We start from the raw sequence: 24947 nt of genomic DNA on the forward strand, positions 1-24947 counted from the left end.
TACAGGGAATCTTGGTGTATTATATGTTAAAAGTGCTATTAGGTAAACTTGGTTTCTGGGGCTTAAATTGACAGAGCTGAAGATAATCTTCAGATTGTCTGGTACACTTGTGTATCCTTCACCATATGCCATTAGTAACCTTTTTAAAAATCAAAAGGTTACAAATAGTTGTCAGAATTTTAAAATTCTTTGCCTGCTCCATTCCTGGGTGATTTTTGCTTGATAACTGAGTCTGATTATGGAAATGAGGAGGATTAAGATCAGAGGTTAACCAGAGTGCAGATCACACCAATTTTGCTGTATAGTATAATACCTCTCCTTCATATTGTCCGGTTGAGTAACTCTCCAAGCCACTTTCATCTAGTAATTTTCTCAGTATTTGCTGTTGAAGAAAAAAAATCCACAAAAATAAAATTATGTCGCAGCAACAACTTCTATATGTATAATACCTTTGACATGGTAAAATATCCCATGGTGCTTCACAGGGGGTGTTATGGAACAAAATTTGACATCAAGCTGCCTGAGGAGATATTAGGTCAGATGACCAAAAGCTTGGTCAAAGAGGTCAGTTTTAAGGAGTGCCTTAAAGAAGGAAAGTGAGGTGGAGAGGTGTAGAGAGAAAATTGCAGATCTTGGAGCCTAGGCAACTGAAGGCACGGCCACCAATGGTGGAGCATTTATAATTGGGGACATGCAGCAGGCCAGAATTAGAGGAGTGCAGATATCTCAGAGTTTTGGGGTTGGAGGAGATTACGGAGATAGGGATTTGAAAACAAGGATGAGAATTTTAAGATCAAGACATTGCTTGACCAGGAGCCTATATAAGTCAACGAGCACACTGACGATAGTGGAATGGGACTTACTGGCGAATTAAGACGCAGGCAGCAGAATTTTAGATGGCTTCACATTTATGGAGGGTAGAATATGGGAGACCAGCCAGATGTGTCTTGGAATAGTCGAGTCTAGAGGTAGCAAAGGCATGCATGAGGGTTTCAGCAGCAGATGAGCTGATACAGGGTGAAATTGGGTGATGTTACAGAGGTGGAAATAGATGGTCTCAGTGATGGCACAGATATGAGGTCAGAAATTCATCTTGGGATCAAATGTGACACCAAGGTTGCAAACAGACTGGCTATATCTCAAAAAATGAAATTGAGAGTAGAGTTTATCATGCACTAAGTCTATTCACTCATTACCCCATATCCATTCTAACTTCCAATGTATTCATTTCAATCTCCTCTCTCTTATCTTGAATATTTTCATGGCCTTGTCCCATCCTACCACTACAACTGTAACCTTCCCCATCCTCTGCCTCCACTTGCACTGTCCTGTATTCCAATTCAGACCAGCTGTGCATCACTGCTTACCCTACCTCTTCATTATGGCTGAACTGTTAGTCATTATGCCCCAGAATTCTGAAAAACCTCTGCCTTGCGATATCTTTGTCTACTTTCAGGAGCCTCATTGCAATAAATCTGGTATGTCAAAATACTTAAACCAGATTCAGGAGGACCTTGCTTCTGACTATTTAAGTAGGAGTGTAGAAATAGTATGAATTACAATTATAAAATATTTTGCTGTGAAATTTGTTTCTCCTAACTTCCTCAGTGGCCTTCCTGCTAATTTTCTAGAGATGATGAAGTTAGCAAGTTCTGCATCTCACTACTGAATAACTACAAATGTTGTAAAACCTAACTGCAGTTCTGTCCTTCAAACTGCATTCAACACCAATGCTACCAGTTTTGTCAAGTTCCATGGAATACACAGTAGCAATTTCTGAACTAAGGAGGGCCAAAGTGATTTTTAAATTGTAAGATTTAATTAAGATTCACTTTCTTATTTTTAAACAGTTAGAACCATTATTTTTGATGCAGCGACTGGTTTAAAGAAAATGGGAAGCTGAATGTAGAGATCAGCTTTACAGATCTTGTGATATTGACTACAGGCCCTACAACTCAATGATAGAAATTTAATGCCTGCCACCAGTACTAAGATTTGTCTTAATTTGCAAGAGAAGAAATATTAACTGAAAATCTTTAGCACAATTGTTGGAGTTCCTGAAACTCATTCATTTTGGTTTTACAAAAATTAACCTATTTTAATACCTCCTAGTCTGAAAAATAAACACAATTCTGTATTTTTAAGAGGGTTTATAATCTGCCTCATATTTTTGGCTCATAAACATCACTCCCAATCTATCTGCAACATTGACAGCTCTGTGAGTGCTGGTTATTTTCATATAATGACCTGGTTTCTTTTCTAGCCTGCATGGTTCAGGAGAAATCATCCAAGGAATAAGATGCACACAATTATGGTATCTCTTCAAAAATGCGAGGCAAGACAAGCTGACCTTTGTAATCTGCATTCTTAATAATAAAACTAGTAATCAGAGCAAAAATCATGACCATACAAAATGGTTCTAAGTTAAATATAAAATCCAGTCAAATACAATAACATTTCCGTCTATTAGTAACAGTACTTTTCACTGTATGTATTCTTTAAATAGCTAAATGGATATTGATGTTTGCTAATGCATGCCATTCCTTGCCCTCTTTCGTGGCGCCTAAATAAATGGACAGTGTTTTTTGTGGATATAATTGTCTGTTGATTTCTTGGTGTCCAGTTAAAGAGAAAACCTCTGTGTAGGTGAGAACTTTGAGCAGTTAGGATCATGTTCCATAAGTAATGCAGTCGGAATTGGATGCTTGTTTCAATGTACTGTGTTTCTACCTGAATGTGACAATCAGTCAGGCAAAACCTGTTAGCATTAAATAGGGTAAATTTTAGTACATGCAAGTACATGGTGACATGCTTGAATTCCCAATGCACATTGCAGATGAAAATTTCTTCCTTTTCTTACTTGGCACATTAATATTGTACTTGGTGAGGAAGAGACTAACTAACACTGTGGATTATGACTTCTAGAATGATTTACTTATTGAGTGCAAAATGGCTTGCAGAGCCAAAACAATTGGAAATGGACCACCATACAGTACATTTCAATCATAAAACAGGGGGTACAGCTCTGACAAAACATGATAATGCACCCAGAATTTATTCTCTATTCCAATAAACCCATTCTCCTGTTAGAGCGAAGGATACAAATTTCTCAAACTTTAATAAAATGGAGATAATTAACCTGAATTGACCAATTACAACTGATAGAGGTATACATCTGGAACTAACTGAAATCACAACAGAACAATAAACTAACAAATCTAGCTCAGCAATTTACAACTTGACATTGAGAGCCATAGCTGATTTGAGATTTTTGTGTTGCAGTTACTTTTGTGCTCTTATTTTACAGTCTGAAGCATTTAAACAAATAGCTTCTATTTCATAGACAGAAAAGCTTGGGAAAGTACACCTGCTGATGAACAGGTTGTTGCGGGTAATTAATTGCTCTTCCTGGTGGTGATGTTAAATGGACAGATGCCAAACAATTCATTAATGAGTTAAATTCAAACCTCTAACACACAAGCTCACAATTTCATACACCCCTGCATGAGGATTATGATCTCATACCCATGGAAATCCCATTTCTCACAATACTGGAGGACCCTACTAATTAGATGTACTAATATACAAACAGGGAAACATTTTTTTGCATAGATATCCCACCATATTAGCTGAGAAAGAAATCCTTCATTCAGGCTTTCTGGCGTGCAGTTTGTTTCTAAAGTCTACTTAAACATGTTGTCTTTAGCCATGTTAGGTTTTGCCATATGACAATGCCTCAGGCCTGTAGCTCATGACTGAACATCTGCCCAGTTTAATAGTTCTGCAAAGTTGTCACCTTCCCAAATGAGAACCACTCAAGCTGTAATAATGGTCTTTATAATGCAGCTTTGTTCATTTAATGTAGGTCTGGGATTGTTTAAAGGATAAAAGAGCAATTTGTACTTGTCCCAGCACGTTGCTGCCTACCCAGATAGACAAATTATTATTTTATGCTTGATTGATAAATGTTGCGTGTCTGCATGTTTATCTTTTCAGTGTATGTAATTTACTTTTTGGAGGAGCACGAAGTGAATATTCCCCTCTCAATCAGTAACCTGTGACCTTTTGAGATATCTGCGTTCCTCCAATTCTGGCCTCTTGCGCATCCCCAATTTCCTTCGCTCCAGGTGGGTGTGCTTTCAGGAACGTAGGCCCTAAGATCTGGAATTTCCTCTCTCAACCTCTCAGCCCTTAAAACCCACCTCTTTGATCAAGCTTTTGGTCACCTGTCCTAATTTTTCTTTTGGTGGTTCGGTGCCAAATTATGTTTGAACTCCTTTGAAACACCTTTGGACATTTTAATACCTTCAAGGCGCTATACAAATTCAAGCTGCTGTTGGTCATTTCTGTAGGCAGGGCTCATTGGTCTTTCATGTGACGCTGCACCCTTGGAGCTAATCTTTATCAATATATAACATTACTGAATGGCAGAAATGTAGAGTTATTTGATTTACAAAAGCCGGTAACCAGAATCTCAAAGGAGAAAAGATATTTTTGGTGCAATCTTCTTCAGAATCTTTTGGATCTATAGTTGAAATGTTAACCTTTTTTTCAGATACTGACTGGCCAATATATTTCCTGCTTTTATTATAGCTTTTTAAGCATTTTTAGTTTTAATTTTCTTTCTAAAATATTTGATAGCTGATATAAATTTTGAATCATGCGTTTTTTTTAAATTGCCTGATTAGCCCTTTTTAAAAAGTCCGTTTTTCCTTCCTTGGGTCCCACATTATGTCCGCATTTCCTGGCCAGCACTCTGGACAAATAGCCTACCCCGTGACCTCTGTCAGTATTGCTATCTAGCCAGGCACTAGGAAATCTGGAATTGTTTCAGTGCTGAGGAACCTACTTTGCAATGTAAGCAGGATAAATACAGATATAAAGATGATGTGAGGGTATTATACTGAGAGAAACTGATTTTTGGTGAAAAGTCTTGGAGAAAATTTGTTTCTGGGTGTGGCGCTGCTGCTGTTTCCTGTTATATTTGTGCAAGTTTCTATTGAAAAGTTATGATTGTGCTCAGCTTAACTAGTTTCACTGAGAAACCACATGTAATTTTGACTAAGCAGTGGTTAGTTTATACTGTATCACATTTCTCAATCTCAGTTTAAACCATTTGGTTTATAAATGAGATTTACATGCAGTTAACATTCAAGGCTGATTGCATAATAGAAGCCAGATTGATCAGACATTAAACATGTGGATTCTTTTGTAACATTAGCATGTCTAGCTTTCATTGGCCGTTATCAATCCGTCAGCATGTTATCTAAAATGTACTGGAGCAGTTTGAAAGTGGATCTGACGTGGCCTCTCAGCTCGCTGTGAGGCAAGAAAAGTGATTCGAGAGAAATGGGGTTATGAGAACTGACATGTTTGTAGCAGTTTTACCAGGTGATGTGCCAGTGCGGGAAAGAAATGGCTTAATCTTTCTATTGAATACACAAACCGCAAGGACCTTCAAGATTGTGTATAAAGGCAGCAGTTCCTGTGGATAATTGGTGTCTGGCAGGATTCCTGAGGGGGCTGAAACTGACTCACTGACTGCTTTCTGTATCAGGGCTGATCTGATTGGTACTCTCACAACAGCCAGGTCTTGGTCTGCCTCTCAAAAGCAGATTCCTGCAGTACTGTTGCAGGCTTTTGCTGTGCAAACTGGAATGCCTGACATATTTTCTACGTACTTCAATGGAACTAATTTACAAATCAGAAGCAAAGTATCGGGATTCTGTGAGATTTCAGGCATTAGCAGATGGCTCTGCTGGAACCAGAGAGGCCCACTGTGTTACGGAGTAAATTTAAATCAGGTGAATGTTTATCTTTTCTATGACTTTAGGGACGAATTTCTTAATTCAAAATGATTTTTATTCCAAATTGTGTTCACATGAATAGATGTATTGATTTAGCTGTTGTGCAGTTATCCTACATTGTACTGCCGATTGACAATTGTTTGAAAGGAGAGAACTTGGAAACATTGGGTAGCACTGCACCTAGTGATCAAAGCTACAGCGGATGCCCCTCATTGCTAGATTGATGTTCCTCTTGTTTATTCAATATGAAGTATAGGCAGCGAATATGTTCTTCATGGAGTGTATCCATTAAACGGAGCAAACCATTCCAGTGACAAGTTGATATTGCCTGTCTAGCTAAAATAAAATAAGTGTAATGTTATGTTTAAACAGGAGAACCCAGGTTTGGGTTATTTGACCCCAAGCGAGGAAGATATTATAGACGTTGCTCATGGATCACAGACAGATCAATGTTATTGATGTTCTGGGACAGAGAATAATGTCACTGAGAACCAGTCAAGTACAAAAAGACTGGATCTCATACACAAGTGATTTGTTTATGCATGAACTTTAGTTGTGTCATTGTTATGTCCATCTGGATTTTATACCTATGTTGTAATTTATAAAGAAGATTTTTTTAAATTGCCCATAGCATTCTTGCTCACTCGTTTTCATTAGTCAGACTGTCTTTTTGAGTTATAGACTGTTCTTGTGTGAGAAATTGTTGCTGATTGCATTTATGTAGTCCTAATGGAAAACCAGTCTGCGGAATCAGGGTAAGAGGGCAGGAATGTTCACAGGACCGAATGAAAACATTTATGATGACAATATAGCCTGAGGGGATATGAGCAAGGTCACAAAGGGGCATGTCAGAGGTTAATGCGGTACATTTAGGCCATAGTAACAGCATTCACCAAACATTTAAGATTGCTAAATCCATCAGGATTACTGGGAACGAGCTTTTCCCTAGAGTGTTACTAAAAACCACCTCTGTGTTTTGAATTCATTGGTTTTCTCTGGGTATGTTCAATATCAAAAATATCATTGGTTAGATGAAAAATGGATTGCTTCAAAGCTGGATTGGTTTTAGAATGTTTCGTCTCCTTTTAGCTTGTAGTGTTTAAAATAAAATATTGGTGGAAATTTTGCTGCAAAAATAACAATGAGTTAACGATGCATAGCGTTATTAATGTGTACATTGTTCAACAAGCTGAAGCAAAGAAGAGATATGCTTTAGGTTGCTGAATTTAGGCTGCTCCACCATTTGTTTCTCAAAAACGGCAGCTCACTCTGAACCTACTGGATAATTTAAGAACTTCATGGATTTGCACACTAATTGCCAATTGTTCTATATCGTTGTATTATCTGTAAATATCTGTAAAGAACCAGGAACTAATTGTTATGTGAAGGTGTTCCAGGGGGCCACATTTCATGGCTGCACTGCAGAGTCATATGATGTGTAACAGAACCAATTCAAACTGTCCCTTCTTTTGTACAAGGCGGCTTGGCAAATGTTAAACGTAAAGAGCTCTCATCTTTCCAAGCTTAAAGTCTGATTATTACTAACCTCTGGGGTCCAAAACCCAGTAAGAATACATAGCACCAATTAAGCTAACAACAGAAATTTAGGGTGTGTACTTAACATTGTAAGTACCCTTTAACAATGGAGAACTTGGAAACATTGGGTGGCACTGCACCTAGTGATCAAAGCTACACATTGCTAGCTTGATGTTTCTCTTGTTTACTCAATATGAAGTATAGGCAGTGAATATGTTCCTCGTGGAGTATATCCATTCAGCAGAGCAAACTATTCCAGTGACAAGTTGTGGGTTTAGGGTGTGTACTTAACATTGTCAGTACCCTTTAATGCAATGCTAAACAACCTCTTTGGCTCAAAAAGAAAGCTGTTTAAACTGTTGCATCTCGTTGCTGCATACAGTAACTTCTTGGAGACTTTAAAAACTTCAAAATTTAAATTTGAACATTTTTTTCTTATTTTTCCTTTCTGCATCGTTTTCATTTTCTCTCTTAATCCAATCTTTGTTTCCTTTTCTGGATCTTATTTGATTCCAAGTCACTCACCTTCCTTATCTGTTTTTCTTCCGATTCTTTCTTAATCCTTAAATGGCAGTGTTTTTTTTTTGTTCATGGGATGTGGGTGTCGCTGGTTAGGCCAGCATTTATTGCCCAGCCCCAATTGCCATTGTTCAGAGGGCATTTAAGAGTCAACCACATTGCTGTGTGTCTGGAGTCACACGTAGGCCAGACCAGGTAAGGACAGCAGATTTCCTTCCCTAAAGGAATCGACAATGGTAATCACCAGATATTTATTGAATTTTAAATTCTACCATCTGCCACCAGAGCATTACCCTGGGTCTCTGGATTACTAGTCCAGTGACAATACCACTGCACCGTCACCTTCCCTAGTTATGGTGAAAGGAGTGTTGGTCTTGTTGTTCACTGAGGCCCACTTACCCTATTGTCTTTGCCGTGAGATGGCTGCAGCTCTGAGGTCTGTTGCAACCCCGGCAGTGGCTGCCGCTCCTGGTGGCGCTGCTGGGCCTGATGAGCTGCTTGTTCTCTAATTGGCCAGCAGTTCTTAAAGGTGGGACATCTCCCTTTCTAGGGTCGGAAGCCACGACTCCAGTCAGTTGACTGCCTGAGATTTGCAAAATCTAATTGTGGTTTCAGGGGCTGGCGGAGGCAGGGGTGCCCCCAACTCTCTAGCCACTGGGTGGGGCTGCCGCCACCCCATAAAATCCCAGCCAGGGGTATTAGTGGGCAAGGCTAAAACCAAGTGCCACATTATTATGCTGCAGAAGAGAGAATACCTCCAATTAGTTTTATGGCTAGTTCTGAGTTCGCTGCTCTCAGGTAGGATCGATGCTACAATTAAATTCCATGTCCTTGACTAAGGAACCAAGAAGACGTATTATTCACAGTTCCTGTTCTTGGTTGCTATTTAGTGAATCCCAAGAGAAACTATTGACACACAGCTTTGATTAAAAACTTGGCTTGAAGGGGGCAATACTGAAGTCTTCTCACCTGGCTTTTTTTTTGCCACTTAGACCTGCAAACTGCTGTAATGACCTTTATCACCAAATTACCTCTTGGTCACTTCCCTAATGCTGTGGCAGTTACTCGCCCTTCAAGCACTTCACCTTGATCCACCCTCTATTTTAGAACATGTGTTCAATACCATGTCTCCAAACCCCACCATGTTTCTAAGTAAGAAATGCTCACTACCTCCTGCTCTATACTGTGCAACTCCTCATCTCTGCATTTCCCATGTTGATCACAATATACCTTTCAACTTCTGTGATTTATCTGGCCTTCTGTCCTCCGTTTAACCTATCCCTCCAAATAAACTTCCCGACACACATTCATGGCCACAACCTTAGGAGGTTGTCACCTCACAATCTCACGTTGTTACAAATTCACATCAATAGAACCTGTGTTGCAATTATTGGCACTATCATGTTTTGTTAAATGAAACCATAAATTCTTCAAATAATTGTTGGGTTTGGGGGGCGCGGAGAAATCTCTTTATTTATGACAGTTGTAAGCCTGTACAGATTATTGTTGGTATTGTCAAGTATGTCGCTTGGGTCTGCTGTTTTTGTAATGGATTTCTTGAGGTACAGTGCCGGCTTTTTTGTAGGGAAATCAATATCACGCACCTGGGAAAAGCTTCAACTGTTCTTCATATTCTGTTGAAGGGTTATGAGGACTCGAAACGCCAACTCTTTTCTTCTCCGCCAATGCTGCCAGACCTGCTGAGTTTTTCCAGGTAATTCTGTTTTTGTTTTGGATTTCCAGCATCCGCAGTTATTTGTTTTTATCCTCATATTCTATCTGCTTGAAATGATTGTTTCTTCATATTTCTTTATTTTTCGTGGGAATAAAGTGTTCAATTTTGAGATATCATTATGACTTACTCCAAGGAGAGGCAGTACATTTTTTTTGTGTTTAAAAATATATTACTTCAGTGCTGAGTTTTCAAATAATTTTGGTGAAAGGCTGCCAGAGTGCTGACAGAGCCTTTGTAGCTAACTACATTGTCCATTGCTGATTTTTGTTGACAGTGAAACACAAACAGTATTGTGAAAGGCTTGGCTGGTATGTTGATACAGTGACCAGCCTTGTGGTTCATATTTGTGGAAATTATTGTTGAACTGTTGCCATTGGTATATTAGTATGATCTTCTCACCCCAGCTCTGCGACTGTTGAACGTCAGGAAGTGACCCGTTAAATACTAAATTATAATGACAAAACATGTTAAAGGAGAGCAAGTTCCTTGGAGAACAAAAGCTGGTGATGCGATATATTTTCTAAATATACTTTTATTTTTGCACAGCTCTAATGTTTAAAGCTGTGCATCACCAATAATATTACACTGTTTAATAGTTCATTTCTCAGTGAGTATTACAGTGTTGTGGAAACGTGCAAAATTCAAATTTCCACAATATTCTGTTTTTTCAGATTCCTGAAAAGAGACAGGAATGCAAGAAAGTACAAGTGAGGGGCTGAAAATTTGAGAATAGTTGAAGAGAATACCACTAGGTGTAGCACAAAGTCTTGTAGAGCATAAAATCACCCACGAGGTTGATCGCTGGTCTACGCTTGCTTGGTCAGCTGTGGTACCAGGTCTTCTGGGCCGAGCAATGGGAAGGGATTTGTGAACGAATTTCTATTCCTGATTGCTATCCCTGACACTGGCCTGGACACTTATGGTGGGCCTTATTTCTGGTCTCACAAAACCTGGATGTTGGTTATTTTTCGGCTTCTGGATCGCTGAGTGCAAACGGCACAAAAACTGTATGTTCCACTGGAGAAAGCTGTCCCACCAGCTTTGCCTCTTCACACTGACTGAGGCCCTTATAGAATAGATTCAGAATAGTAACAGCGCAGAAAAATGCTATTTGGCCTGTTGTGTGCATACTGGTTCTCCATAAAAGCTACTCAAACCCCACTCACATAGCTTTCTCCAGTCCTAAAAGCAACCATTCGTCACTTATTGTTTCCTGTCACTCAGCCAACTTTGTATCCATGCTGCCACTGTCCTTTTTATTCCAAGAGCTTTAACTTTACTGGCAAACCTGTTATGTGGCACTTTATCAAAAGTCCACATACACCACATCAACCCCATTACCCCCATCAACAATGTTAACCCATGTTACTTCATCAAAAAGCGCAATCAAATTAGTTAAGCACAATTTACCTTTAACAAATCCATGCTGGCTTTCATTAATTCACATTTGTCCAAGTGACTGTTAATTTTGTCCCAGATTATTGTTTCTAAAAGCTATCTCATTATTGAGGTTAAACTGAGTGGCCTGTTGTTGCTGGGCTTATCTTTGCCCCCTTTCTTGAACAAGGGTATAACATTTGCAATTCTCCGGTTCTCTGTCACCACCTCTGTATCGAAGGAGGATTAAGGAGTGGATGGAAGCTTTGCCTAAATCTTTTGCCCTCATTTGGACTTTGGCAGTTGAGTCCCCTTTGAAGTGGGGAGCTTGTGGTCCCAGCTCCTACTTGACTTTCCACCCCACTGATGCTTTTCTGTTTCTTTAATCTGCCTTTGCTGTGTCCCTCTCGTTCAGTAACCCACCTGGCCAAACTTCCTTTATTGCTTCCTCTGCCCAAGCCCTGAACTTGCAACTTTCTGCAGTTTTTCTCCTATCTCTCTTCCTGCCCTCTCTGAGGTGATCTTGTTCTTGGGACCCACTTCCTAGTTCCTTGATCCTTTTCCCACTAATCTGCTGATCACCCAACTTCCTCTCCTTGCCCCCATGTGAGCCGATATTGTAAAAGGTTCTGTCTCTTCAGGTGTTGTCCCTCCCTCCTATAAATCTGCCGTCATTAACCCTCTCCTCAAGAAACCAACCCTTGATCCTACCATCCTTGCAAACTACCAAACCTTCTCCAACCCCTCCTTTCATCACCAAAGTCCTTGAACATGTCACCTCCCACATCCGTTCTCATTTTTCCTGGAACTCCATGTATGAATTCCTCCTCAGCCCCTGCCACAGTACCGAAGCAGTTGTTATCAAAGTCACAAATGACATCCTATGTGACTATGAGAAAGATAAGCATTCCCTCCTCATCCTTCTTGACCTGTCTGTAGTCTTTGACATGATCGACCACACCATCCTCCTCCAATGCCTCTCTGCTGTCATCCAGCTGGGTGGGACTGCTCTCACCTGGTTCCATTCTTAGCTATCGAATTGTAGCCAAAGAACCACTTGCAGTCGTTCCTCTCCCTGCTCCCACACTATTACCTCTGGCGTCCCCCAAGGATCTATCCTTGGCCCCTCTTAATTCTCATCTACGTGCTGCCCTCAGCGAGTGACATCATCCGAAGGTACAACATCAGTTTTCACATGTACGCTGATGTCATTCAGCCCTATCTCTCTCCACTCCTCTACTGTTGCTAAACTGTTAGACTGCTTATTTGACAACCAGTACTGGACAAGCAGAAATTTCCTTCAATTAAATGTTGAGAAGACTGAAACCATTGTTTTTGATTCCCGATCCAAACTCTGTTCCCTAGCTACCGGCTCCATCTCTCACCTTGGCAACAGTCCGAGATTAAGCTAGTCAGTTCACAACCTTGATGTCATACTTGATCCTGTGATGAGCTTCCAACCTCATATTCATGCTGTCACTGAGTTCACCTATTTCCACTTCCATAACATAATCTGACTTCACCCCTGTCTCAGCTCATCTGCTGCTGAAATCCTCATTCATGCATTTGTTACCTCTAAACTCGACCATTCCAATGCACTCTTGGCTGATCCTCCAAATTCTACCCTCCATAAACTTAAGGCCATCTAAAACTCAGCTGCCCACGTCTTAACTTGCACCAATTCCTATTCCTCTCACCCCTCTGCTCCCTGATCTACATTGGCTTTGGGTTAAGCAACATCTTTATTTTAAAATTCTTATCCTTGCTTTCAAATACCTTCATGTCCTCGTCCTACCCTATCTCTGTAATCTCCTCCAGCCCCAGAACCCTTGAAGATATCTGCATTCCACTAATTCTGGCCGCCTGTGCATCCCTGATTTTAATCGCTCCACCATTGGTGACTGCACCATCAGTTGTATAGGCCCCAAGCTATGGGATTCCCTCTCTACACCCCTCTATCTCAATTTGCTCCTTTTAAGACACTCTTTAAAACCTACCTCTTTGACCAAGTTTTGGTCGTCATGATCTAATTCTCCTTATGTGGCTCGGTGTCATACTTTGTTTTATAATGTTCCTTAAATAAAGCACCGGGATGGTTCATTACATTAAAGGTGCTATATAAATATACGTCATTGTTTATTCTCTCATTGTATCCTATTAATTTCCACTTACTACCCTTGCTGAGCTGATGAATCAGTACTCCTCTATGTTGAACGTTGTTTGGATGAACCACTGAGAGGGTAGCAAGGACACAGAATGCACTGTGGGTTGGACATTAATGTCCATCACCCAAAAGTAACCTAATAGTATCATCGCTAACCTAGTTGGCCAAGTCTTGAAGGTCCTATCTATCTGACTGGGCATGCAACAGTTAATGGGAGAACCAACATGGGAGATTAGCCTACTTGATCTCCTCACCAATCTTCCTGTTACAGATGCATTTGTCCATGACAATATTGGTAGGAGGAGCCACTGCACAGTCCACATGAAGACCATGTCAAATCCTTACACTGAAGACACCCTCCACATGGAGCTATCATCCTGCTTAATGGGGTAAGTTAAGAACATATCAACCAGCAAATATTCAGACTCGATCAATGGTGGGCCATCAATACAAGCAGAATGAAATACAACCACAATCTGTAACCTCATGGCCTGGCATTTTCTTTATTCCTCTGTTAACATCAAGCCAAGTTACCAAGCCTGGTTCAATGAGCATTGAATGAAGGCAGAAGTGGTACTAGGCATATGTGAAAGATTGCCAACTTGGTGAAACTACATTGCAGACTACCATACGTGCTCTACGGCAAAAATAGCATGCTATAGAGCGAGTAAACCAACTAGCAAATCAGATCAAGCTCTGTAATCCTGCCACATCCAGTTGTGAATAGTGGTGAACAATTAAGAAACTGGTAGAAGGAAGACATCTCCATCCTTAACAATGACAGGGCCCAGAACAAGTGGAAAAGACAGGGCTGAAGCATCTGCAACCACATCCAACCAGGAGTGATGAATGAGTGATCCTACACGGTTTCACACTGACACTCCCCACTATCACAGTTGGCAGTTTTCAGCTGGACTGTTTCACTCTATGCTACATCAAGAAATGACTGAGTGCTTTGAAAAATGAAGGGGTAAATGCCCCCATCAGCACCCTGGCTGTTGTGATGCATAGCAGTGCTTGAAAAATAACTAAGCTGTTAACACAGCCAGTGATCTGGCATCGACTGAACAATTTGGAGGCTGTTCAGGTATGCTCTTTCTGCAAAAAAAACAGTACAATCCAACCAATTACCACCCATTAAATCTACTTTAGATCATCAAAAGCATAATGCAAGGTGTCATCAACAGTGCTGTCAAGCGGCACTTAGCAACCAATAACAGGTTCATTGATGATAAAAACAGAAAATGCTGGAAAAACTCAGCAGGTCTGACAGCATCTGTGGAGCGAGAAACAGAGTTAATGTTCTGAGTCCATATGATTCTTCTTCAGAGCACACTGGTTCGTTGATGTTCAATTTGGGTTTTACTAGCAAAACTTGGCTCCAAAGATAGACACACGACTTGAATTCCAGAAGTGAGGTGAGAGTGACTGCTCCAGATATCAAGGATGCAGTCAACCAAATGTGGCACCAAGGAGCCCTGATAAAATTGAAATCAATGGATATCGGAGATAAGTTCTCCATTGGCTAGAGTGACATTTGGCCCGAAAGAATATTACTGTAGCTGTTGGAGGCCAATCATCTCAACCCTAGGACAAGGCTGCAGGAGTTTTCGAGCACAATTATAAACTGATTCATGGCATTAAAATCATTAAAATTTATGTAAAATAATATATCACATTGAAACCTAATTTCCACTTTATATTCTCCAAATTGTAATTTTTGCAGTGATTTAGTGAAGATTCCTCGAGCACAATTTTAAACTGATTCAAGGCCCAGAAAATTGGCATTAAAATCATTAAAATTTATGTAAAATAATTTATCACATTGAAACCTAATTTCCACTTTATATTTTCCAAATTGTAATTTTTGCAGTGATTTAGCTTGGCAGTGAAGATTCCTCATAGTTCATTTTATTTGTATAGGATTGTTCAACTCTTTCATGAAATGCCATCAACAGTGACACTATACTGATGTTGCGTTGTCTAAGCAAACAATAGAGCTAAAATAAAAAGAACAACTCTACCTGATCTGAGCTAAAGCATTCCCTGCTTTGGTTAAAAGTTGTAGAAGATTACTGCAGTCGGTGCAACTATAAATAGTACGTTATTTTCCTGAATTAAAATTCTGAAGTGTTGGGGGGTGCATGTGAGACATGGATACTAAAACTAATATTATTTAAAGAAGAATTAGAAAGGTTGGAACCAATCTTTAATGAGCTGCTAGAAGTTTTTATTTATTCTTTCATGAGATGAGTGTCACTGGGAAGGTCAGCATTTTTTGCCTATCCCTAATTGACCTTGAGAAGGTAGTGGTGAGCTGTCTTCTTGAACCGCTGCAGTCCAGGTGGTGCCTACTCAAAGCTGTATATTTATTACCAAGTAATGCTAAAAACAAATGGTGGAAATATGACGGTGATGATGGAAAAACATTTAGAAACCCCAATTCTTAATGATCAAGATTTGCAAACCAGATGCAGATTGGTGTCATCATTGTCTCTGAAATCAGTGAGAAATTTCTGTGTGGTGATAGCACATAGCCTAATAGATCCATAATGCCACAGAAATCTTTCCCTTTGTCCCAAGGGTGCCCTAACAGATGTTCCATACTTTTAGTTGGGAATATAACTAACTGAGTTCAGTTGTGCTGACCCCACTTTCCTTGTCATCTCTCATGAACCCATTTCAAGATGCTTTTCTCTTCAACTCTGGGAAAAACTGACATCTGCCCATGTTCAGATTTTTTTTGTATATGGGATGCTGTCTCTTTTTCATGGAACTTCACCAAACTCACACCCAGCTGTTCTATTGCCAATGGCTCTGTCCTCAACTATACAAAGAATCTCTGCTGTACAGCAGTTCTTGGAAGGACATAAGGCCATTGCCAGCTTCAAAAACCAGAACGTGGGAGTGCAACATGATACAGATATAGCATTCTTTGCAACATTTGTGACCCAAAGTGTAATGTGTGTATTGTATACAAGGGTGTAATGCATGGAAGATGTTCTACTTAATGAATTACTGCAATGACTGCAAATACCTTTTGCTGCCTCTGAGTTTCTGAATGCTGTACTCATTTTGCATTTCATTATGGTACACCGTTTTATTTGTATAGAATGTACAAATAGTGTTCTATTTTAATGTTGAATGTCACAGAGTAGAATCTGAAAAATCTAGAGAACCAAACATCAAAATAACATTGCTGCACATTTAGATTTTATTTTTAACATGCACTTTCCGAAAGATCTAATTAGTTTAGTAGGTTAAGCAATGTCCAAGGGTAAGTACTCTACTGGGAAATTGTGGGAAACTGTTCTGTTCAGTTACTCAATTGAGCTATAGTTTATCTTAGACCACATGAAAGTACTCCATTGGTCTCTGATCAGACTTTCAAATATTGAAGAAGCAGTAAAAGAAGTGGAAAACAATGGCTAGTGGCAGGCTGAATGCAGCAACATCACAAGTTTGATCAAACCAGTCCAGTAAGTTTCTGCATTTATAAAAACAAAAAACTGCGGATGCTGGAAATCCAAAACAAAAACAGAATTACCTGGAAAAACTCAGCAGGTCTGGCAGCATCGGCGGAGAAGAAAAGAGTCGACGTTTCGAGTCCTCATGACCCTTCAACAGAACTGTTGAAGGGTCATGAGGACTCGAAACGTCAACTCTTTTCTTCTCCGCCGATGCTGCCAGACCTGCTAAGTTTTTCCAAGTTTCTGCATTTAACTGGTGTTGCACAATTTCCCACCCAAGTCCTGTAATTTTGTATTAGAAGCAGCAAAAATACAAGATCCTGGGTTAAAAGTACCTCAATAAATTACTAGTGCTGCTGATAATACACAGTAATGTTGAAAAAATAAATGAAAGCCTCCTTGAAAAAGTGCAGCACTCCCACTGACATCTGGGAATCCCTGGCCCAAGACTGCCCGAAGTGGAGGGAAAGCATCCAGGAAGGAACTGAACTCCTCAAGTCTCCTCGCCAAGAGCTAGCTGAAACCAAGCGCTGACAGCAAAAGGAGTGAGTGGGAACCTGGGCACCCCACCCACCCGTTCCCCCTACCACCGTGTGCCCCACCTGTGACAGAGACTGTAGGTCACGCATTGAACTCTTCAGTCACCTGAGAACTCATTTTTAGTGTGGAGGCAAGTCATCCTCAATCCTGAGGGACTGGCTAAGAAGAAGTGCTGTTAATAATGCACAGTAGTATTGAAAAAAGAGATGTGTAACACATTTTTAAAATCTTTAAATCTACTGTATGTGAGGCAAGCGGCTTACCATGCCCATGCTGACACTTTGAAAGCACCGTCCAATTAGTACATTCATTTTTTTTTTGAGAAGCAATGTTTAGGTTCTGTAGATTTGACTGTTCTTTGAATAAACTGTTGCCAGGAATGCATTAACCTACAGATCACCTATTGTTTGTTTCTTCGTTATTTTCTTTCTTGTATTAATTGCTGTAATGTCATGACTTTTATCTTTTAGGTTTCGCATTAATCAAATATCGTTTCTGCATTGTATTAAAATGAATATTGTACTATAATTAGCATGCAAAGCTGCTGAACTGCTGTTGCAGCAAATTATGGAGGTGGGATTTTGACCATCCCAGGAAGGTACCCCTTCACATCAATTATACTAAATTTGCAACCAATGCAAAGAAAAGTTCAGAAAGTTCTGAGTCACTCATCAAGGCATCTGGAAAACTCTCTCAAATTTGTCTCTAGAATTGCTGGCATTAATCAAGAGCCAACAGTACCATTGGCTGTGTTTAGATGTTGGTGCTCTGCCTAAGTAGAGTGATGTGGAGCTAGTAATAAAACTCAGCTGTGCATCACCAGGTAATTTTAAAGAGGTCCAGGTCTCAATCAATACGGTTAAGTAGAGCAGTGCCATGAACCTACATGTTAAATAGAATCACTGAATTGTTACAGCAGAAGGAGGCCATTCAGCCCATCGTGTCTACACTAGATCTCTGAAAGAGCAATTCATTTAGTGTCATTCTCCTGCCTTCTCCCCATAACTCCTGTACATTCTTCCTTTTCAGGCAACTGTCGAATTCCCTTTTGAATGCTTCGATTGAACCTGCCTCCACCACACTTGGCACTGCGTTCCAGACCTTTCCCCCTCACTGCATGATAAAGTTTTTCGTCATATCGCTTTTGCTTCTTTTGCCAATGTCGTTAAATCTGTGCCCTTTCGTTATCGATCCTTTCATGAGTGGGAGCAGTTTCTCCCTATCATAGACGTAGTTCTGTTTCAACAGTTTTTGAAAGAGTATTGTTCTCGAGTTGTTTTGGTAGGCACGGTTTCTGAAATCACTAAATTACTAACAAACGTACCATTAATGGCAGTGATCTGTGACAGTACAGGAGCAAACAACTCGTTCACATTAGCAGATTATCCGCTTCAATGGATTTAGTGTCTGTAACTTTATAACTAGGCTTTCTTGTTATAAAGGTGTGGTGATGCAGTGGTTGAATATACCACAGAATGATTTCATGGGTTTTTTTTTTAGCTCAGCATTGCAGTCCAGGAGAGGTGTCAAGAGAGGTACAGTAGTTCCTTATTCCTCACTGCTGTCATGCACCTCCTGGATCCTGGCTCAACCAGAATGTGAGCAGGTTTCCTGCCCATCCTCATGGCCAAAAAATGGCATTGCCCCAAAATTTCTGAACAGATACAGGATTTCCTGTAATTGATCCTTTCTGCAAGTTTTCTAGACCGCTTGGAAAGTGGAAAAGCACTTTTTTTTTTGGCAAAAATAAAATTCGTATTCATTTTTCTGCTTAGTTCAGTGAGTAAGGAAAAAGACAACAAAGGTACAAAAGTGAAAGAAAAAGTCTTTAAAAACGGAAGCAGAGTCAGTAACGTTTTAGAAGTAATTTTTTTGTTCCTTGAGAAAGAGGAGTATTAAAAGAGTTTGGGGAATGAGCCGAAAAGTGGGATTAGATTAGGTTGCTCATGTAGGGATAAACACCATTGCAGGCAGAATGAGTTGAAAGGATTCATGCTGTGATATTCTGTGATCGAGGGGGTGGGAGTCTTTGGGAGATGTTTCACTGAAAGCTGATTTTGACATCCAAGTGTTAAGTAGATGGATCTTAATTTTTAGCTTTTATAGTTTCAATTTTTAAACTTTGCATCTGTCTTCACAAAGGAGACAGATGATTGGGAGGTTAAATTAAAAGAAGATAGGGAAGTTATGGACAGGGCAGTAATAGAGAAGATGTACTAAAAAAGGTTAGCATTACTGAAACTTGGACCAAATGGAATGCATCCTAGGTTGCTGAACGAAGCAAAGGTAGAAATAGCAGTGACATTGGTCACATTCTTTCAATCCTCCTTAGGCCTAGGAGTCATTCAGGAGGACAGGACAGTGGTTGTTCTTACATCGCCATTCATGAAAACAAAAAGGGATAAACCAGGAATCTACTAGGCTAGTTAGCTTAATACCAGTTGTGTGGAAGTTATTGGAAACAGTCATCAGGAACAAAATTAATTTTTATTTGGAAAGACACAGGGTTAATCGAGGAGAGCCAGCATGGATTTATTAAAGGCAAGTCATGCCTGACTAACATAATTGAATTCTTTGGTGAAGTGACAGAGGAGGTCGATCAAGATAGTGCAGATGTATATATGCATTTTTGGAAGGCATTCGACAAAGTGTCACAGGATGCTTCTTAAGAAGTTGGAAACCCATGGAATTGAGGGGAAAATAACAGGTTGGATATAAAGGTAAAAGCAAAATACTGCGGATGCTGGAAATCGGAAACAAAAACAAAAATTGCTGGAAAAACTCAGCAGCTCTGACAGCATCTGTGGAGAGAAAGACAGAGTTAATGTTTCGAGTCCCTATAAATTTGCCTCAGTGACAGGAAACACAGGGTGGTGGTGGATGGATGTTTCTCAGACTGGGAGGCGGTTTCAAAGTGGTGTTTGCCAAGGGTCAGTTTTGTGTCCATTACATTTTTTTCAATTTTTAAAAACAGCCTAGAATGTTATATTGCAGAAAGCCAGGTGGTGAAGGGTAGAACTGAAGTCAATCCTTACACTCATATATAAGCATTTATTTTCGAAGATAGCCAAGTGGTTATGGTACTGGGTTTGTAACCCCAAGATCACAAGTTCAAATCTCACAATGGCAAACTATGAAACAATGTAACTTCATCTGAAACAGCTTTAGCCTAAATAGCCAAGTGGTTATGGTACTGGGTTTGTAACCCCACGATCAAGAGTTCAAATCTCACAATGGTAAACTATGAAACAATGTAACTTCATCTGAATAGGAATAGATGGAAACGGGTTTGTACTCGAAAGAGTTACGTCTTTAGCTTGGCCTAAATAGCCAAGTGGTTATGGTACTGGGTTTGTAACCCCAAGATCAAGAGTTCAAATCTCACAATGGCAAACTATGAAACAATGTAACTTCATCTGAAACAGATGGAAACATGTTTGTACTCGAAAGAGTTACTTCTTAAAGATTAATCAGGCTATTAATCAGGCAGATCAAATAAAATATCAAGAGTTCAAATCTCACAATGGCAAACTATGAAACAATGTAACTTCATCTGAAACAGATGGAAACGTGTTGTACTCGAAAGAGTTACAAAGATGCACCTCCTAACCCAACAATCTCAGTTTCAGCCTGTTCCTATTTATAGGAGCACAAATTAATGCCCACCACCTGCATACAATTCAACACAATTAATATACAATTAACACTAGGCTCTGATATAGGGAGCAGAATTATATAGTTCGCAGATGATATGAATCTTGGAAAAGTAGTAAATAGTGATGAGGATAATAATAGATCTCAGAATGATGTGGACAAGATAGTGAAATAGTCAAAATCGTGATAAGTGCTAACCCCATTAGCCCTGGAGATTGGTGGAAGAAAATAGCAAGTCATTAAGGATGCAGGCCACACTGCCAGTAGTGTACTGATGAGAGATCCTGAACCCAGTTCCCCCATCCACTCCCTTTCCATCCCCAGAAGTACGAGTACACCCTTTCCATTCTGACAGAATGGATTGGCAGAGAAAAACTGGGAGCTATGGTTAGGTTTTGAAATTGCTGAAGACGATGGCTGAATAGTATAAATTTTATGTTAACCTTTTAAAATTTATCTTGTTTTTCAAAGTTATTTGAAGAAGAGGTAAAGTAAATTATTCCAGGTGTACAACCAAGTAACTATTCCTATTGAATTCTTCGTGCAATTTGAACAAGTGCAGTGTTCCCAATGTAAACTGAAGTTAGAGTCACAACTCTGGGCCAATCTCAGGCTTTTGGGAGGGACTAAAGTCTTCAAGAATCCAAAAATGTTGATAAAAGCATCAAAAGACAATTTGGATAAATTTGATCATGAGTGGGATTTTCCGGCCCCTCCCACCAGCGGGATTTCCCGGTCCCGCCAAAGTCAACAGAGATTTGAATGGCTCATCACATCTGCCACGGGCAAACCTGCCATGGTGGGGCCAGAAAATCCCGGACTATGCCTTTGTTTTAAAAAAGTTTTGAATTTTAACTATACCATTCTGTTGGATATTCAAACTTCTAATGCTGGGAAAATAGTGTATGGAAACAAATTTCAGAATGTATCTTTAGCAATTTATTTTGACCCAGTGGGGACATTACCCAATGTCAGAGCAATATATAGTAACTATAAAATAGCAGTCATTGTGCATTACAGTGTTAATACTTTTAACAATAAAATACTTACCACATATACATGTATATTCTGTGTGTATACCGGAGGCAAAGGTACTTAAGGTATTCATGATGAATTTTCAATGAAACATAAGCCTAAACCACCAAATTTAACATTTAAGAGGCTGTGCATGCATTTTGATATTTTTTGATGGAAATCTGAAGAGGTGATGGTAGAAAATGCTGTTGATCACACCATGGCACTTTTCCACAGGCAGCAAAAAGGGGAACACAGAACCAATTTTTCTGTTGCTTGCAACAAAAAAGAATCACCAGCTTGATGACCCTTACTTTTAGGAAGGGGAAAATTAAATATATTCTGAATGGTAATAGTTTCAAGACCTAGAAATCCAGCTGTCAAAAATTGGAATGAAAATGAAGAACTCAGTATCTTGAATGGAATGAAATAACCTGATACTCTTATAAACAGTGAGGCAAATCTTTTGCATTCAACCAGGAAAATGCTCTTAAAGATTGCAGTTTAATTCTATTAAACTATAAGTAACAGTATGTAACTCTCAGTTATCCACCATGTGTGTAAAGTATGGTGCTTTTGGAGTAGTTGAGTTGCTACAGTCACTAGCTCAGCTGCAAGCTGTAACAAAAGCAGAAAATACTGAAACAACTCAGTAGGTCTAACAGCATCTGTGGAGAGAGAAAAAAATTGTTCGCGTTTCGAGTCCATATGACTCTTCTTCAGAGCTATAGAGAAGTGAAGATGTGATGAAATCTATACTGTTCAATAGGGGTGGAGCAGATGAAGCTGGATAGAAGGCCAATGAGAGGTGGGGGCAAAGGAGAGATTGTCAGAGATGTCATGGACAAAAGGACAAAGGAATGCAAATGATAGTGGTATTGGTTAGAGGAGGTGCTGACGGTGGCATTAAGGTCAGAAAGCAGAATGTGATAACATCAGGACAAGGGTAAGCACTCTGGAAAGAACAACATGAATAAGTGACAGACGGCACTTGTGGGGGTGGAGTGGGGGAGAGGGGACAGTGATGGGAAAAAGATTAATTATATGATAGAAGATGGGGATAAAACAATGAACAAAAATGAAAATAAAAATAAAAATAAGTGGATAAAAAAGTGAAAATGAATATTGAAAAAGGGGGATTTAAAAGGGGGTGAGGATGGAGGAGCATGTTCATGGTTTGAAGTTGTTGAGCTCAGTGTTAAGTCCGGAAGGCTGTAAAGTTCCTAATTGGAAGATGAGGTGCTGTTCCTCCAGTTTGCGTTGGGCTTCACTGGAATATTGCAGCAAGCCCAGGATGGACATGTGGGCATGAGAGCAGGATTACCTGGGAAAAACTCAGCAGGTCTGGCAGCATCGGCGGAGAAGAAAAGAGTTGACGTTTCGAGTCCTCATGACATTAGAGCAGGGCAATGTGTTGAAATGGCAAGCCACAGGAACATCTGGGTCATATTTGCAGACAGACCGAAGGTGTTCTGCAAAGCGGTCACCCAGTCTGCGTTTGGTTTCTCCAATGAGGAGGAGACAGCTTTGGGAGCAGCGAATGCAGTAGACCCAATTGAAGGGTGTGTAAGTGAAGCGCTGCTTTACTTGAAAGGAGTGTTTGGGCCCTTAGATGGTGAGGAGGGAGGAGGTAAAGGGGCAGGTGTTGCACCTTCGATTGCATGGGAAGATGCCATGGGAGAGGGATGAGTTGTTGGGGGTGATGGAGGAGTGGACCAGGGTATCCCGGAGGGAACGGTCCCTATTGGATGCCTACAGCTGGTGGGGGTTGAAGGGAAGATGTGTTTGGTGGTGGCATCATGCCGGAGTTAGCAGAAATGGTGGAGGATGATCCTTTGAATGCGGTGGCTGGCAGGGTGAAAAGTGAGGACAAGAGGGCCTTATCATGGTTCTGGGAGGAAGAGGAAGGTGTGAAGGCAGAGGCATGGGAGATGGGTCAAACAAGGTTGAGGGCCCTGTCAACAACAGTGGGTGGGAACTTCAGTTAAGGAAGAAGGAAGACATCTCAGAAGCGCTGTTTTGGAAAGTGGCATCATCGGAACAGATGTGATGGAGGCAAAGGAACTGAGAGAATGGGATGGAGTCCTTAGAGGAAGCAGGGCGTGAAGAGTTGTAGTCAAAGTAGCTGTGGGAGTCGGTGAGCTTGTAGTGAATATTGGTGGACAGTCTTATCACCAGAAACGGAGACAGAGAGGTCAAGGAAGGGAAGGGTCAGAGATGGACCATATAGAGGTGATGGAGGGGTGAAAATTGGAAGCAAAATTGATACATTTTTCCAGGTCCAGATGAGAGCATGAAGCGGCACCGATACAGACATCGATGTACCGAAATAGAGTTGTGGGAAGGAGGCCTGAGTAAGACTGGAACAAGGAATGTTCCACATACCCCATAAAGAGACAGGCATAACTGGGGCCCATGCTGGTACCCATAGCCGCATCTTTTATTTGGAGGAAGTGAGACAAGTTTAAGGAGAAACTGTTCAGCGAGAGAACAAGTTCAGCCAGATGGAAGACAGTAGTGGTGGGTGGGGATTGTTCGGGCCTCTGTTCAAGGAAGAAACAGAGAGCCCTCAGACACTCCTGGTGGGCAATGGAGGTGTAGAGGGATTGGACATCCATGGTGAAGAGGAGGTGGTTGGGGTGAGGGAACTGGAAATTGCTGATATGATATAGGGCATCAGAGGAATCACGGATGTAGGTGGAAAAAAACTGGACAAGGGGGAGAGAGAACGGAGACAAGATAGGGAGAAATGAGTTCTGTGGAGCAGGAACAGGCTGACACGATCGTTCTACCAGGACAGTCTTGTTTGTGGATTTTGGGGAGGAGGTAGAAGCAGGCTGTCTAGGAAATCTTCCCTCCACAGCTTCCAACCTCAGCCTCCCAACCCTGGACAGCCCACTTCTACCTCCTCCCCAAAATTCACAAACAGGACTGTCCCAGTAGACCGATCGATTGTGTCAGCCTGTTCTTGCCCCCAGAACTCATCTCTCCCTATCTTGAATCCGTTCTCTCTCCCCTTGTCCAGTCTCTTCCCACCTACATCCGTGATTCCTCTGATGCCCTATGTCGCATCAACAATTTCCAGTTCCCTGGCCCCAACTGCCGCCTCCTCACCATGGATGCCCAATTCC

The 24947-nt window shown here is 40.6% G+C and overlaps 1 protein-coding gene across 2 annotated transcripts in view; it reads left to right on the plus strand.

The window, feature by feature from the left end:
• Window positions 1-24947, plus strand: part of mrtfba (myocardin related transcription factor Ba) — a 283562-nt gene that overhangs the window by 161632 nt on the left and 96983 nt on the right. The window contains exon 1 of one of the 2 annotated variants that reach the window (XM_041206103.1): window positions 5573-5804. The exons of the other annotated variant lie outside the window; for it this stretch is intronic. Within the exon in view, the coding sequence (XP_041062037.1) occupies window positions 5750-5804 (55 nt within the window). The 5' untranslated portion in view covers window positions 5573-5749. Of the gene's footprint in view, window positions 1-5572; window positions 5805-24947 lie in introns of those variants that run through there. 2 annotated transcript variants of the gene reach the window in all.

This window comes from Carcharodon carcharias, chromosome 15 (assembly GCF_017639515.1).
Source record: "Carcharodon carcharias isolate sCarCar2 chromosome 15, sCarCar2.pri, whole genome shotgun sequence".
Lineage (NCBI taxonomy): Eukaryota > Metazoa > Chordata > Chondrichthyes > Lamniformes > Lamnidae > Carcharodon > Carcharodon carcharias.